This window comes from Pristis pectinata, chromosome 11, assembly GCF_009764475.1.
Source record: "Pristis pectinata isolate sPriPec2 chromosome 11, sPriPec2.1.pri, whole genome shotgun sequence".
Lineage (NCBI taxonomy): Eukaryota > Metazoa > Chordata > Chondrichthyes > Rhinopristiformes > Pristidae > Pristis > Pristis pectinata.
The window spans coordinates 23,376,141-23,394,815 of NC_067415.1; the positions used below are offsets into that span (position 1 = coordinate 23,376,141).

The window sequence follows — 18,675 nt, forward strand, 5'->3', positions numbered from 1 at the left end:
GCTGGTGGACAGTCTATAAGGTGGTCCACTATTTTTGCCACTTTGCAGGGCATCTGTGTGCTCCCAGCTTATGGCCTCAAGGTTCTCAATACCACCCTAATTGCTGTTACTTTGAGGATTTGAGCTGTTCCTTTAAATTTTTCCTTCAGCCTGGTAATTCCTTTTCTTCATAGACTCTGGAAATAGAATGTCTGTTTCAGGAGTCTTTTGTCAGGCAAGTGAAAGACGTGACCAGCCCAACATAGCTGATTGAGTGTAACTAGGGACTCAATACTGGGACCTTAGCTTGTGATGATACTGATGTTGATTCACTTGTTTTTGAATAAATTAGGAGAATTTCACAAAGTCTTTTACTTAGTGACATCCGTGAGTGGAGATTGGTTCTTCAACCAATTACACTTAAGCACCCTCATTGAGATAACTTCCTAACTAGCAGGTATAAAGAAGTATAGATTTAATTTAAATAATGTATGGAAAGTAAAATAAAGTCTCAGAAGTGTGGATGTAATTAAGGTAGAGGGATAAAAGAAACAGACAAGTAAAATTTCAGAAAATCATTTTCAAAGACCAATATTCTTATTTGGAAATTAAACCGAACATCTTCAAAATTAAATTTATAGGGCCAGGGAATTGTTCAGTAATTATTATTAATCATACTTAAAACTCACCTCATGTGTAAATTCCACAGCCATATCTTTTACAACTGTTTATAGTGCAAAACCAATCTACAAACACTCCAAGTTCATTCTGTTGTTTTTATTTCAAATCAGTCCATCAGCAAGAACTAGAACAGCACATCTTGTGAAAGAGTAAGTCATTCCTGACAAAAGCTTCCCAGTTCTCATGTTTACTTGGGTATGTGCATATTAGAAAAAATTCTGTCAAATTTTCCTTATTATAACAATGTGCATTAATAACTTCACCATTAATCTCATCTCAATCTCCAACATGTGTCCACTGTTATTTAATGTTCCTGGAATTTATTCTTACATTGTCTGGGAGAGACTTCTAATTGCTGACTGCTCAATTCTTGATTGAGATAGCCATGACAAGCAGTTGAATTTCTGATAAGGATATTGTACACTCATTTCGAAGCCTGAGTCAACTTTAAGGTATATTTTTAATGGACAATCAGCATTCCAACTTATTTAGTTATAAATACTGCTGTACCTGTTATAGAACTTCAATAGCTATTTTCAGAGAAGTGGATGATCATGCATGGTGTAAGCCAAGCCACTTTCTTCCACCAATGAGAGACTCAACCACAGATTCTAATAGGGGCCTCTAGAGATTGATTTGAAAAGACTATTTTCTCTCTGGTATTGTCACATGTGCAGAAAATAGTTTTTTTGAGGACACTGTGCTTCACCCATTGGTCTGCTAAAATAATTATGGATGAGCAGTGCATACCTATTAAAATGGTGTCTCCTCCACAAATTATACCAATTAAGGGAAAACTTCCCTTCAAATGACTCCAGATTTGGAAATTCACTTCAGAGTGAAAACATATATTGAAGTTTTCAAGACAATTTGGTTCACAAATAACAAAATAGCATTTAATTGAAAGAATTTCCTTGAGGGTGAAGTATGTCCAGCCTATGTCAAACAGCGCTTCAAATTTCAAGTTTGCAATAATATCAGCTGCAAAGGTTTTCTGGCCCCATTTATTCTCCATGTGAAAAATGCATATTGTGCAACTCATTTTTATTTATTTCCCATTTTCTTTCTAATTATCTTGTATTTTTATAATAGGTTTTAATGTTTCTGCAGTTTGTATATTCAATCAATAATATAATGAGTTTAAGTAACATAAAACAAATTCAATAACCATCAATCCCAGTTCAAAGTTGGAGCTGTAAATTGGTAATCTTCCAAACGACTACCTCCAGATCTAGCTTTACAAAGGGCTTGAGGTTAAAACTGCCCTTAAGATAGACCTCTTAAAAGCAATTAGTGGTAGCAAAGAGAATAAAAATAGTAAAACACAGATTCCATGAGCATTTTATTCACTAGCCTTAGGAGAGTCAGGTATTAGCATGACTATTTTCATCAAGGACATGCATAAATGAAGCTGCAACATTATTGTATGATTGCAATTCAGTTAACTAAAATCAATAGTTCAGTGGTTTGGGCTCAGAGTTTAAGATTATAGGATATTATAATACAGGGAAGATGAAAAGGTCCATTCAATTGGCAAGTAATTATGCCACACCAAATTGTTACCATTCATCATTGCTGAAAGATGACACTCACTGTTAGTCAAGGGAAACAGTTGCTCAAATGCTTCTATCCAGATCAATACCTGCCACATTTTTCTCTGGCAAAAATAATTATACAATGAAAAACTTTGAGATCAATACAATCAGGTTAATTTAGGCTCTGCTGCACATGCTGCAATGTCTTGTGGTACAATATGTATCTGTGAGTTTCCCAGCAATGAAACCAAATTGAAAGCCAAGTTGAAAATTCAAGCTTTTCTCTGCCCCTTTCTAGTAAATATTTTACATTCATTCACCTAATGAAGTGTTTGATGCATTAGAAATGAGTTGTCCATAGAACCTTAAGTTACATAAGAAAAGCAGAGTCTTGGACAAAAAAAAAGGGACACAGCCACATAAATAAGTCTATGAATAATATACTGCAATAATTGCGTAAACTAAGAACAAATTGTACAAATCAAGAACTGACTCTGGACCTGAACTTGCTACAAGTGCAAGTATCAAATGTCAAAATGCCAAGCAATACAAATAACAGTGATCTTTGTTGAATCTGTACAAAATAAACATTTCACTATGAGAAGCACACATGTACTAAGCTCTTTTGCTTGGCTAAAGTACATTAAAATACAAGATTTTTGCAGTTTCATCTCTGGATCACATTGTATTTGGATCTTATTTTCCATGAAATTCATACACATTAATCTAAATGTCAATCACAGCAACCACTTCCTGATGTCTATGCTTAGACCTATAACCCAATCTAATAGGTCAGGTAAGGTTAAAAGGGCAAGAAAAATCACTGCTATAGTGGAAAAAAAATGACATCCAATTTTCAAGCTGATTTATCAGTGGAAAGCTCAAATTGATAGTTTGTCCATTAGAGGTAGCAACCTGTCTAGAAAAGCTGTTAAAAAGCCCTTAGTTTTGATTTAGCAGCATAGATCAATACAAAACCATACTGTTTCAATTTTGCAAACATTGATTTTCTGATACTACTTCAGTACAGAGGCATAAATCACTAAGGCTGCTTAAATATTTGATCCAATAATGGCAATTTTATAAGCTATATATTTCATATTTTGCAGCAAGAAATAGATTGGTTAAACAAATTATAAGAGTTTAATAAATCCCATGATGGCAGACTTTAAGAATCTAAGAATGCTTCAGTCACTCAGATTTTGCCCTTGAGGATATTCACAAGGGAAGCCACATTACAAAGAAAACACAATAAAAACCCATTATGATATCAGAATTTTCACTGCTGAGATCAAAGAGTTTAAGGAGGATGAATTTGATAGAAAATAGTAGGCTTTTCCAAGATTAAACACAATTCACCTTGATTCACTTTGACATAGTTTGTCATCAAAAGTAACACCAAGATGGACTTTTTACTTGGTTATTCATTAAAAAATAATTTTTGATGATTCATGTCAGTGCAACTGTAATAGAGAAATCATTTTTGTTATTCATTTTTCATGATTAGAGTGTCACTAACAAAGCCACAATTAATTACCCGTCAGAAGGTGGTGGTGAGCCACCTTCTTGAATCAGTGTTATCCTTCTGGTAAAGATACTCCCACAGACAATCATACTGCGTGATTAGGTATTAGAACATAGATTATAGAACAGTACAGCACAGTAACAGGCTCTTCAGTCCATAATGTCTGTACTGACCATGATACCAATTTGAACTAAGTACATTTGCCTCCGCATAGTCTCTATCCCTCCATTCCCTGGCCAGTTCATGTGCCTGCCTAAATGCTTCTTAAACGCCACTATCGTATCTGCTTCCACTGCTTTCTCAGGCAGTGCGTTCCAGGCACCTACCACGCTCCATGTAAAAAAGCTTGCCTTATAAATCTCCTTTAAACTTCCCCTCTCTCACCTTAAATCTATGCCCTCCAGCATTTGATATTTCCACCCTGGGAAAAAGACTCTAACCATCTATCCTATCTATGCCTCTCATAATTTTATATACTTCTATCAGGTTGCCCCTCAGCATCCAAAGCTCAAGAGTTTATCCAATCCTACATTATAGCTAATACGCTCTAATCCAGGCAATGACCTTGTGAACCTCCTCCACATCCTTCCTGTAATGTGGCAACCAAAATGGCACACAATACTCCAAATGTGGCTAACTAAAGTATGTGGTATATCTTCTTTACCACCCTATCTACTGGCGTTGCCACTTTCAGGGAGCTATGGGCTTCCAGTCCAAGATCCCTCTGTACCTTAGTGCTCCTAAGGGTCCTACCATTTACCTAATACTTTCCTCTTACATTTGATCTCCCAAAGTGCAACACCTCACATTTGTCCTCATTAAACTCCATCTGCCATTTCTCTGTGCCCATTTCCAACTGGTCTATATCCTGCTGAATCCTCTGACAGCCTTCCTCATTATCCACAATTTCACCGTTTTTTGTGTCATCTGCAAACCTACATTTTCATCCAAATATATATATATAGAGGTCCCAGCACTGATCCTTGCAGAACACCACTAGTCACAGACTTCCAGTCAGAATAACACCCATCCATCACTACCACTATGAAGCTGGAGGAACTCAGCAGGCCAGGCAGCATCCGTGGAGAAAAGCTGGCGGTCAACGTTTCAGGTCAGGACCCTTCTTCAGGACTAAAGGTAGGAAAAGGGGAAGCCCAATATATAGGAGGGATGCATCTACCTATCACCACCTTGTGCCCACCCCACCTCCCCTCTTTTGACAACCTATCACTGCTCTGCTTTTCCCTCCTATATACTGGGTTTCCCCTTTTCCTACCTGCAGCCCTGAAGAAGGGTCCTGACCAGAAATGTTGACTGCCTGCTTTTCTCCACGGATGCTTCTGGCCTGCTGAGTTCCTCCAACTTCATTGTGGTTTTCATCTAGATTCCAGCATCTGCAGTCCTTTATTTCTCTTCCTTCACCACTACCCCCTGACTTCTATGGCTAAGCCAAGTTTGAATCAAATTTACCAAGTCTCCATGGATCCCATGTGCCTAAATCTTCTGGATCAGCGTACCATGAAGGACCTTGTCAAAAGCTTTCCTAAAGTACATGTATACAACATCCAGTGCTCTAGTCTCATCTGTCATCTTCATCATCTCCTCAAAAAACTCTATCAAGTTTGTAAGATATAACCACCCCACACAAAGCCATGCTGACTATCCCTAATAAGTATATGCTTTTCCAGATGTGAGTAGATCCTATCCTTAAGAATATTCTCCAATAATTTTCCTAACACTAATGTGAGGCTCACCAGCCTATAACTTCCTGGCTTGTCTCTATTGCCATTCTTAAACAAAGGAACAACAGTGGCTATTCTTCAGTTCTCTGGGACCTCACCTGTGGCTAAAGAGGATACAAAAATCTCTGACAAGTCCCCAGCAACATCCTCTCTTGCCTCTCACAATAACCTAGCATAGATCCACTTTAATGTGCTTCAAGAGCCCCAACATCTCCTCCCTGACGTCAACATGTCCCAGAATATCAGCTTACCCTTCCCTGATCTCGCTACCCTGCATGTGCTTCTCCTTGGTGAACTCATTTAGTACCTCACCCACTTCTTCTGGCTCCAGGCATAAATTCCCTCCTTTGTCCTTGAATGGACCCTATCCCTCGTTACCCTCTTATTCTTAATGCATGTATAAGATGCTTATTAAATCTATTTGTAATGAAATATTTAACTCACTACAATAAAGCATACATTACAATTTTATTAAAATTTCTTGTGTAATTTACTCAAAAGTACCAGCTTAAAATGTTCTGGTCTTACTGTTTTCTCTATCCCTTATTCTTCCTAAACCTCCTCTACTCAACTGCTCTTATACCCTGGAAAATTTCTCCTGTTGTTCCCCTATCTTCATCAACATATTTGCTCTATGGTGAACCAATCTGACCCCTTAACCATCACCCAATCAAGTTTTTAATTCATATTTCATCTTTTGTCTAATATTTCCTTGCTGCATTCTTCAAGTGCACCTATCACAAGTGTCACATAATCTAGAAGCTTGAAGTCCCACCCTGGCTCTACTTGGCTATGCTTGCACTTCAGTCAGCAGGTTGCAAGTTCAAGTCACTCCAGAATCACAGGCACTAAAATCTAAGGTAATACTCCAGTGCTGAAGTTCTCTCTTTTGGATGCAACGCTATGCCTCATCTACTCTCTCAGGGCAGGTGGCGCTCCTCTGAACAGCACATACTATCCTGAACAATTTATTCCTCAATCAGCATCATTATCTTTTCATTTTCACATTGCTGTCTGTAGGAGCTTGCTATATGAAAATTGGAACTTTAAAGCAGAGTCTACAGTTGAAATGCACTTCATTGACTGTAAAGTGCTTTGGGATATCCAGGTGCTCTGAAAGGTGTTTAATAAAGAAAGATTCATTTTTGTTTCTTTTTGCAAATCTATTGCTTTTGTCTTTGCTACATTGACTCCAGACGACTTGAAGATCCTTGGGCTTAACTTCATATCTGTTCTGATAACCCCAAACAATATATTCCAAGACATTCAACCATGCATCACTTCCAGGTCTTTTTCTTCAAATTGTTTTTCCCTGCTCTACTATCAAAGGCAGCCTTTCGTACTTGCAGCCTAGGCTGTGGAAATTTAACCCTTGATATATTTTATCAAGATGATGCTTTTGAACACAAACTTCCACCCAATTCCTATAAACTACCACAGTTTGTTTACACATACCATGAAAACATGATTTTTTAACTACCTTTGACCAATGTACATGTTTGGAATATACGTTACTGCAAAATGAGAATTCCAAAGAATTATGTATGTCACAAATGTTGACTTAATTGCTTGTTACAGTAGTGGTTAAATTACTGGACCAGCAGCCAGAACATTGGACCATTGATTCAGAGCCATGAGTTGAATTCCACCATGTCAGCTGGGAAATTTAAACTCAAGTAATTAAATCAATTTAGAGTTGATAAACAAATCCCCATCTCAGTAACATGAACCATGAAAATGCCGGATTGTCATGCACACTTGGTTCACTAAAATCCTACAGGGAAGGAACTAAGCTATCCTCATCTTTTCAGGCCTATATATGACTCCTAAGTCACCCATGTGGTTGAGACTTAACTGCCTCCTCAGGCAATTGAGGATGGAAAAGAAACAGCAGCATAGCTAAAACTTAGTATCTGATCCTGAGAAATCAATGCACAATGACATGGCACCAAACACTTTTCATCCAGATGTCACAAGAGGTGTAGCACAAATGACAGGTGTAAGTATATATAACCTCATACTTTATTAACCCTGAATAATCAACATTTAATCTTGAGTCTCAGAATACAATTCTTCTTTCAATCTCTACCTAATTATAGTAACATAATCATGTTTCACAGAAGTAATGAAAGTACATTAAATTACAACTTAACCATTTAAAACCAGGATTCAAAACAAGGAATTGAAGAATAACCTCAAGGAAAATCAACAATTGTAGATATTAACTTCATATTATATATATTTTTGAAACACTGGTAAGTGGATATAGTTTTCCTGGAACATCTTTTCTGTGTGCATTGTGTCTTTATGTGGGATTTCATGTCTATCAAATCTCTTGAGAAACCTGCTTTGATCTTGAATTGACAATCAACATGTTTTGAGAATCATTTTTTTCTTACTACTGTATCATTAAAAGCTAATGTCACTCCTTTGCTCCAAAAACTAAAGTTTTGGTATACATAACATTCAAAAGTGGCATCTGTACAAGGAAACTTGGAATGGGATATACCTTCAGAGTGCTTAAGGGCTTTCATATTTTACAACAGAAGCAATAATGGAAAAGTTAATGTAGCATTGAATAAGACTGAGTTGCTCAGCTGCAACAGTGCCTATTACTCCTTGAAACTGTGTCATTTTTCTTGACTGGGCAGCTTTTAAATGTAAATTAAAACAGGAGAAGAATACAGACTTATACAAGGCAGTTTGGATTGCCTTGAAAGCTATTTGTACAAAAATCACTGGTCAAATATTGTAGTTTGATTAAAAATGTACCTTCTTCTCCAATCCTCTTAATGATGCGAGTTCGGATATTGTACTTCACATAGAAATTGGTTTTCTCTGAACTTGCAATGCTACTATCTGACCTAATATTTTGAAGATAATTCTGCTGACTGAAACAAATCCCATTACCCTGCCCACACAAAGAAGTACTGCAAAGCCATGAAATTCAATTAACTAACATATTTTACACCAATATTTAGGTACGTACATTTACAGATAGCTCCATTGCCTGCATGTGAATTGCACAGAGCTGGTAGGTTCACACGATAATATATAGATGATGTGGACTACATCTGCAGACTAATGCAAATCAAAGGACTAGGGGCAGAAACAAGGAATGATATGATCACAAGTTGTGAAAATAGCCAATTAAATTACGAATGTCCATTTTGAATTATTCTGGTTATTGCCAAAAGCATAATTAGCTAAGCTCTTGGATCAAAATGAACTACATGTTATTTATGAAGCCTATAAGATGAAAGGAGCACTGATTTTGTGGATACAAAATTGTCTTAGGGATAGAAAGACAGTGGTTTTCAAACTGGAGGGAAATGTATAATTAGTATCCCCCAGCCACAGTGTTGGGACCATTGCTCTTCTAAGTAATGGCCTAAACTCAGGTATATGGAGCATTTCAAAGTCGACATGAAACTCAGAGTTGTAGTAAACAATATGGATAATGAGTGACTTCAGGAAGACAGACTGGTGAAAATGGGCAGACAGATGGTAGGTGAAGTTTAATACAACATATAAAATGATTCATCTGGGAGGAAGAATGTAGAAAGAAAAACAAACAAAATCATGTTGTTATAAAGGGGGTTATAAAAGCAGTGAGATACATGTCCACAAATCTTTGACAACGGGAGGACAAATAAAAAAATTTCTTGAAGAATTATAAGGGAATCCTTAGCTATATTAAGGTATTAAATTCAAAAACAGAAATTATGTTAAAAGTCATAAACTATTGGTTCTGCTACAACTCCAATATTGGGCACCATTTTAAGGATGTCAAGACCTTGAAAGGGGTGCAGAAGAGATTTACAAGAATGATAGCAAGGATGAATGACCATCATCCTATGATTCTTCAAGGAAATAGTGATTAGAATTCATTAAATCTACAACTTGGAAGATTGGAAAACCCAACTTTGAAACCTTGTAGTTTACTTGAAAGGATACTATCCAGTATTCTTATCATGATGTAAGTTCACATTGTAGCTGCAATTATGTTTGCTGCAGGCTGACCCAAATTTGATGCGAGTATTTATTAACTGTTGTTACTATGGAAAACATTAGGAGCTGGAGATGGCTGCCAGAACTACATTCAATAAGATCACAAATGATCTGCACCTGCTTCATTAATGCCATTGTTCCATAACCTTTACTACTTTATCTATCAAAATATTTGATTCATATCACAAAATATGACCTTTTATTTATATATGTTAATTTAACTTAAAACAACATATTAACTGTCTAAACAATATATTTGAATAATAAGTTTCTTGACAGTGCTGAATTACTTTCCCTACTTGGTTTGTTACTGTGTATACATATACATACAATTGTCAGTCTTCATGTGAAGTCCTCAATGCAGAAAAACTGTGTAATGTAGTACTCTATCATAATTAAACCCTTGGAATCTGATCAAACTCAAAGAAGAATAAGAGATTGACCAACTATGATTCAACATAGAGTAGTCTTTTAGTTGAAACAAATGACAGTTTCTGTAGAATCATCAACTTTATGGAAATGCCCCAGGGAATATTGTAAGATTGAAGTAATGTCAAGGTCACAGATGAAGGCAGCAGAGGTGACAGGAATACAAGCATTTTCTGTATATACCCAAGAGGTTCTACTCAGTTACTTAAAATGCCATGAACATAAATAGAGCTCCATCTCTACATTGTCTTGGTGACAGCTGGCTTAAAAATTTAACATAGTGCAGCTATGGGATCTTTACCAGCTAGCACAACGGTTTTATTATTGACAGAAGAAATCAATGTATCAGCAACCACAAATTTCATGAGATACTACAGGCCTTCGAGGACTAACTTTATATCCAACCGGATAGCTGAATTTCCTTCCAACTTTTTGAAGTAACAAATAAATCATGTTGTGATACATTTCCTACAAAAAAAATCCAAAGGCATGTAGAAACATGTATCAAATGAGTAACAAACAGAAATAATTAGCAACTTTAGTTCAGTGGTTTATAAATACAATGTTTCTCATTTATAGAATCTATACTTTTTTGTTCAAGGCTGCATTTTTATTTGTAATTCTAAGTCTTTAAGGATAACCAGCATGACGGGAAAAGGAGGAGGGAGAAAATCAATGTTAGAATGGAGACGTGGAAAGATTCAATGACACAAGTGGTGCTGGCTGAGAGGGTGGTGAAGTTTTGTTAATTCCATATGATCTGTGTGGAGAAGATGTAAATAGGACAATGAGAAAAAGACAAGAAAGAAAGGAAAAAAAGTAAAACACTGATCTGGAAATATTCAGTGAGTTAGGCAGCTTTAGTCGTGAGAGAAATAGAATTTAAGACTGCAGTTTGATGCTGAAAACTGGCCAATGCTGATACAAACTAGAAAGATTGGTTATCTGAAATTGTTGTATTCATTGTCACGTCCTGAGGATTATTATGTGCTTAGTTGGAAAGCGAGAGGAACTGTTTCATGAGTTTAGTTGGGCTTCACTGGAATAGTATAGGAAGCCAAAGACTCTGACATTAGAGTGAGAGTGACATGGAAAACTGAAGTTGCATTGAAAGTCAAAAGGAAAACTTCAGTTATACTTCAGTTCAGCAACACAGGATAATGCAGAGGTATCTCTCACTCTGCAAGGAAATTACATTACATTATGACACCTTTACAGTGATTGGCACCTGATCTCATTTCATGTTGATGGCCCTTGAATCTTGAAGACATCTACCATTTTAAGATTAGTATCAAACAGTAATTACTGCCAGAATGCAGCTATCTTAACGAGAAAGGATATTCTAAATTTTGGCACTTTGTGAACTGCTGGATTAAAAGAAAAAAGGCATTAATTTTATTTTTGTAAGTCTATATGCTTACCTGCTACATATTATTGGGTTGTTTTATACATGCTATGCATTAGCTCAAGCTGATGAACAAGAACCAGATCTGCAAAGCACCAGTGGTATAGTACAATAATGTCTTCTATCAGTTATGGCAAGGGCTCAAGGATACTAAATGAGCAGATGCATTAAGAAGTCATTTCCACAATGTGCAGCTACAACATAGATTCAATGTTCTATGAAATCTTTACATGACAACCTGCTTGGCTAATACATCAGATGCAGATTTTACTGTTTATTGTATCGAAAGCGAGAGAACAGGCATTTAAAACCATGGGGAAGCTTCTCTTTTAATCCGCAAATGAAAAGGATATCTGCTGGAAACTGGCTGGTACCACCTTTAACTATAGCGATTAGACTTCAATTATATCATTAGCATCCATCTGCTATTTTAATCAAAGGTCTGAAAAGGAAGTCATTGTGACCTGCCAGTTTGTTGCAGGTAATGTCAACAGCTAAATCAAAAGAGAGCCCAACATGCAGAAATCTATAACATTTTTCTTTCTTTGCTGGACCAAAAGGAGCAGGAATGCCTTTCTGGCTTCATTAGGAATGTTAGGTCCTCTTCTACCCAGGGTTTCCTCTTCCAGTTCCTACCAAAGCCCCTTCTATATGACAGTTTTTCTTCTCCAAAATGTACTTTATTCATACAGGACATTCATGTGTTATTATTCACTGTACCTGGGATAGCAGTACATTCACTTACATTATTTACATTATATCAACATGGTATTAATTTTTCTTTTCCAAACATTCTATCAGCGATAAGTTCAAGAGGTTTCAAAAAAAGAGGGGCTGGTACCTTAGTGTCCAATTTAGGATGACTCTAAACCCTGGCCTTTCCCCTCAGAGCCTTTTTAGTGGCTGCTGCAAGCTTCAGTGCATTCCCTCAGCATATAGTCCCGCACTTTAAAATATACCAGTTTGTAACGTCTGGTTGCCGACAGCTCCTTGTATTGCAAGACCAGTAATTATCAGGTAGACCAAAGTGTGTCTTTTTCTGGGTTGATGACCTTCCAGCAACTGTTTCTCTCAGTTTAGTCAATGGGAACAGCCTGTAGAGCACAGAGTCCTACGTAATGCAGCCGCTGAAGACGAATCTTGATAAAATCTTCCAGGCAAAAACACACTCTAGAACAACATAGAAAAGAACAGCACAGGAACAGGCCCTTTGGCCTACCATGTCTGTACAGACCAGGTTGCCAAATTAAATTAATCCCATCTGACTGCATAAAGTCCATATCCATCCATTCCCTGCCTGTCCATATGTCTGTCTAAATGCCTCTTAAAAGTTGTTATTATATTTACTTCTACCACCTCCCCGACAACACATTTCAGGCAGTTACCACTCTGTGGCTTGCAAACTTCCTTTAAACTTTCCCCCTCTCACCTTGAAGCTATGGCCTCTAGTATTTGACACTTCCACAGAACTTTGACTATCTACCCTATCTATGCTTTCATCAGGTCACCCCTCAGACTCTGACATTCCAGAAAGCAATCCAATTTTGTCCAATCTCACTTTATAGCTAATACACTCCAATCCAGGCAACATCCTGCTGAACCTCTTTGCACCTTCTTCAAAGCTTCCACATCATTCCTATGGTGTGGTGACCAGAAATGCACACAATACTCCAAATGTGGCCTAACCAAAGCGTTATACAGCTGCACATGACTTCCCAACTTTTATACTCGGTGCTCTGACTGATGAAGACGAGCATACTGAATACCTTCTTTACTAGTCCATCCACTTGTACTGCTACTTTCAGAGAGCTATGGACTTGCACTCCAAGATCCCTTTGTACATCAATGCTCCTAAGAGTCCTGCCATTTATACTGTATATTTTCCTCTTGCATTTGACCTCCCAAAGTGCACCACCTCACACTTGCTTAGATTAAACTCCATCTGCCATTTCTCTGTCCACAGTTCCAACTGATCTACATCCTGCTATATGGTTTGATAACCTTACTCTCTAATCACTGCTTCACCAAATTTTGTCTCATCTGCAAACTTACTAATCAGACCGTCTACATCTTCATCCAAATCATTGATGTATATTACAAACACAGAGGTCTCAGCACTGATCCTTGAGGGATACTTCACAGACCTCCAGTCAGGAAAACACCCCTCTACCACTGTCCTCTGTCTTCTGTGATCAAGTCAATTTTGAATCCAATTTACAAATTCAGAAGGAGAAGGATGATGGTCCCATCTGAGTCACAATCACCTTGAGGGCAGTATGTGGTTGCCTCGGCCTCTGCTGGAAATCACTTGCCTTCCTGCTTCTGTCTGTACACTGGCAGCTGCCACTTTTTACTTATTCTTGGTGGATGATTGACCAGGGTTATGTACTTAAGGCCCATCGGTTAAAAATGCACAATTCTCATGCTGCCAAGGTCAGGATAGGTGAACATTCACCTTTGTTAATAATTGTCACTGTTGAAAAATTCAGAGAGCAATTTTTTTCTTTAATTTCACACACCAATAGTTAATAACAAGAACACTTGACAACCCCTCTCTTTAGACTTTTGTTCATATATATTACAAGCATATGGATTCAGAATCGGTATAAGCAACTCAGGAAGTGCATTCTGGGACAGCAAATACTGGCAGGACATATATATTAAATGGCAGGGCCTCAGGAGTGTAGATGTACAGAGAGACTTTGAGTTTCAGTTCACAGTTCCCTGAAAATGGCAACACAGGTGAATAGGGTAGTGAAGAAGGCATTTGGCATGCTTGCCATCATAGGCTGAGGCAATGAATACAAGAGCTGGGATATCATATTGCAGCTGTGAAGACGTTGGCTAGGCTGCACTTGGGAGTATTGTGTACAGTTCTGATCACCATATTGTAGATTCACCAGGATGCTGAGGAATGAAAAGCTTTAGTTGCAAGGAAAGACTGGATAGGCTGGGTTTGTTCTTGTTGTAGGAGGCTGACGGGTGACCTGATAGAGTTTTATAAGATTATGAAGGATATGGATAGGGTAGATAGTCAGAGTCTTTTTCCCAGGGTAGGGGAGTCTCAAACTAAAGGACAGAGGTTTAAGGAGAGAGGGAAGAACTTTAACAGATATCTGAGGGACAAGTTTATAATAATAATAATAAGCTGCCAAGGAAGGTGGGGGAGGAAGATACTATTACAATGTCTAAAAGGCATTTGGACAGGTACTTGGATGGGAAAGGAGTTGAGGGATATGGGCCAAATGCAGGCAAATCGGATTAGGATAGATTAGCATCATAGTTGGCATGGATGAGTAGGGCCAAAGGGCCCACTTCTGTGCTATACAGCTTTTTGACTCCATGATTCAGTCTCTTGTGCCTGCTCTGCCATTTAATAAGTTCATGGCTGATCTGACTTCACATTCCTGTCTACCCATGGGTAACCTTTCTTCCCCTTGCTTATCAAATATCTATCCATCTCTCTCTCAAAAATATTTAAAGACTCCAATTCAAACACACTTTAAGACACGGAGTTCCAGAGACTCATGGCCTACTGAGAGAAAAAAATTTGCCTCATCTCTACCTTAAATCAGTAATTATTTTAAACACCAGCACCTAATTCTAGATTCTCTCAGAAAAGAATATATCCTCTCCACATCCATCCCGTTAAGACCTAACAGAACCTTGTATGTTTCAGTCAAGTCCCCTCTCACTGTTCTGAAAGCAAGTCGATAGAAGCATAGCCTGTCCAACCTTTTCTCTAAAGACACCCCCTGCCCTCTACAGCCAACTTGGACAAATTACACTTGATCTCTCCATCCATATGCGATGGATTGTGAAGAGCTGTATCCTCAGCACCAATCCCATGGCACCCCACTAGTTATAGATTCCCAAACTAAAAATGATTCTGTTATTCCTGCTCATTAAACAATCCTCAATCTATACTATATTACCCCAAACCTCACACAGTAATTAATATCTCGTGTGGCATCTATCAAAAATTGTCTGAACATTCAAATACATCCACTGGTTTGCCCTAATCTATTTCACTAGTAACATACTCACCAAATCAGTAAATGTGTTAAAAGTGATTACCCATTCACAAATCAGTGCTAGTAGCCAGGGGGTTTTGTGTGCATGTGTGTTGAATAGGAATGTGAAGCATAGCCACCTGTTGATTTCAATTTCCAAGTTATCTGCTAATAATTGAACAGCATACCAATCTAAAACATTATGTTTCCATACACAAATCAAAATTCAGCTTTGTAGGGATACATTTGAAATGTTTAGTGCGTGCTGTGAATGTTCTGCCATTTGTGCCAGGCCTAACCTGTGGTGCTTTAAAATGTTCAATGGAAGCCATTTGACAATGATGCTCCCTCTGGCCCCAGAAAATTACTATTTCCCTTTTCTACCACTAAATCTACGTGGCCTAATGTGAACTTTTATTGATTAAGAGTGGCTAAGCTCACCCATGAAGGTTCCATATTTCCAATCATTATTTGTGGTAAAGTCTCTTTGCAACTCACTTACATTTTATCAGAGAGTCTGAGACCAAAAGTAATTTGGGATCTCTACTGGGCAGTCAGTGAGATTGCTTTACTGGTCTTATGCCTATTCTGGGTAGAGACTGACATGTCATGCCCAGGCAGTTATTATTTAAACTCAGGAAACCATGATGCTGAATGCAAACTCTTGGAAATGTGGATTGTGTACCTTTTGGGGCCAGAAAGAGCATTCTCATCATTCCAGTTGACACGTTTTCCATCGGCAAAGAATTTGAAAATTAGTCATTGACTGAATTTCTCAACAATCACATTCAAACAGTATAGACTCTTCTAAAATGTATTTGTGTTGACAAGGTTATTTTTGCAAAAAGATGTGGAAGATGCTGGACTCAGTAATATTTGATGCATTGGCATCTAGTCTCCAGCTTTTCTCTGATCTCTGCACTGTAACGTGTAGAGCAGTAGTCAAAAGCAAGTTGCTCTATGTGGAGGATGTTACGCCCATTACAAATGTCACATACACACCTCTAGTGGGACAAACTCCCACACTGACAAAAGCAACTAAACTGAAAGAATTTCCATCCACAAGCACATCGACAGATTTTTTTCCCTTTTTCCAGATTCATATCCTTGCCATCAGCTGGTGATCTTGGTCCTCCAGACTTATGCTGCATTTGTATCCTCTAATTCAATACTCTATGCGTCTTGTTCCCTCTGCTTATTTCTACTACTGATGTCTTAAAACTCCCATTCTCCTTTATTTTTTCTTGCTTAATGTAAAATATTGAGACAAATACATGTGTGCAAGGAACACTAAAAACATAAGCTGTTCCCTCCAAAAATACAAACTGCATCATGACTTAACCTGCAAAAGTCATGCCAAAATATATTTGTAACATCAGCTAAGATTCCCTTTTGATATATTATTGACCCATAAACTTAATTAGACTATAAGTACAAGTTTGTCATTTTTCCAATTAACTGAAACAATTTATTATAAAGTGAAGCATTAATTTAATATCACAGAATCAGTTCAACATTTATTATTTGCAAAGTCCATTTCCTGTAACGGTTTTCAAGAAGGTGGTAACGAGTGAGGGAAATGCTCCTTGCCACATGTTAATGCCATGATGTAACCAGCCAAAAGAATATTTTTAATTTTTCCCCCCAAGAAGAAGTATTTTGCTTCAACTTAGCATCACCTACAGCTCTGCCAAGAAAGGAATTCAATAAGATAACCAACCACCTTGTGAATTTATACAATCAACCTTTTTGTACAAACATCACATTGCTCTAAAGCTTAAGGAAGCTATGTGCTCTTGACAACTTGGGACAATATATGACACCTAATTGTCAACAAAGCATAAGCATTTATTACAACAATTTTCCTATGCCCCAAGCTTGCTCATATTAGGTGCTTATTGTTACATTGCAATCACCATGCCAAACTGATGCCCAAGCACATAGAAACCAAGCTCTATGAAACCACACTATTAGAGTATTCTCATAACAATAGACTCTTAAAGAAGTCCATACAGGCCAACTCCACATTGTATCCACAGCTCTAATACTGTATGACAAAGCACCAATGAGTTTTCCACACCAAAGGTAACTTACCTCTGAGAAATGGTTCCCCATGCGCCATGCTTGTTTGTAAGAATGTTGAGAATTTTTTGCTTCAATTGATTAGCTGTAACATGATCACGATGCTTTGCAGCACTAATGAGATGGTCACACATCTTCTCTTCTTCTCTTCTATCCGCTGTATATTGAGCACATTGGGACTGTTGGTGAAAAATAAAAGGGTGGACTCAATGAATGCAGAAGACACAATATTGGTTTAAATTGTAGCAAGAGCTTGAAAGAATTGCATCAGAATAACTAAATAAATGGAGCCCAAATTAAATAAGTGTAGAATCAGATGAATGTAGTGAAGTCTCGCCACCAATTCAAGATTTAAAGCATGACAACCTGACAAGGTAAAATTGGTAATATAGTACAATTAATTTGGAAAGATTTTTAAAAGGATATGATATAGTTGATGCATTTTTGTCATCAGAGAAAGTGAGCATTAAACTAAGAATTGCATTAAAAATAATTTCTATTTCTGAAAGTACCTAAAGAAAATTAAGCATTCTAAATTGTAATACAATTATTCCATAAAGTAACATGGAACTCAATCTAATTCTGTACCAGCAATTTATAAATTCTATAACTACCCTGAACAATTCTAATGCCCACAGTATATGTTCCATTCAATAAAAATTTCACTTCCATTGTGATGGGTGTTAGGAGTTTTGTTCTCATTAAAATGTGTGACAGCAGTCTTGTATATTACAATTTTCTGAAAAAATGTTTTCAACAAGTCGGGTTAAAGTCATGCTCCCACCTACACTTTAACAATTCACACACAGAAGTATCACAACTGTTTTTACTTTTTCAGTACATTTTGCTGATCTTGCAGATTGAGCGAATTTAGTAAGTATAAGTTTAACTTGTAAGAAAAGGACATAAGGACTTTCAACATCAAAGACATTTAAAACTTCAAGTCATGCAGCTAGTGCAGAAGAATATGCCTCTAGCTTTGCCACTATCAAAGTTTACCACAAGCATTTAGGACTGCAACCTTAGCACTGCACTATCAAGGCCCTGTCACAACTGAATACATTGTGCTGGACTCCAGGGCACAAAAGGCTAGTGAAAAATGGGCCCTCCAGATCTGAACTAGATATGTGGGAGGAAGCAAGGGACCAAGGGCAGTGATTCCAGATGGGGGACCAGCCAGCACAATCTGTCCCAATGTCTTCAAAGTAGATATACATTAAAGAAACCACATGCACAAACATTATTAAATAAAATACAGCTTAAAAAATTGTCT

General features: G+C 37.5%; 1 protein-coding gene across 1 annotated transcript in view; it reads right to left on the minus strand.

The window, feature by feature from the left end:
• nbeaa (neurobeachin a) overlaps nt 1-18,675 on the minus strand; it is a 560,854-nt gene that overhangs the window by 270,036 nt on the left and 272,143 nt on the right. Inside the window, exon 37 of the mRNA XM_052025565.1 lies at nt 17,415-17,581. Within this exon, the coding sequence (XP_051881525.1) occupies nt 17,415-17,581 (167 nt within the window). The remainder of the gene's footprint in view (nt 1-17,414; nt 17,582-18,675) is intronic.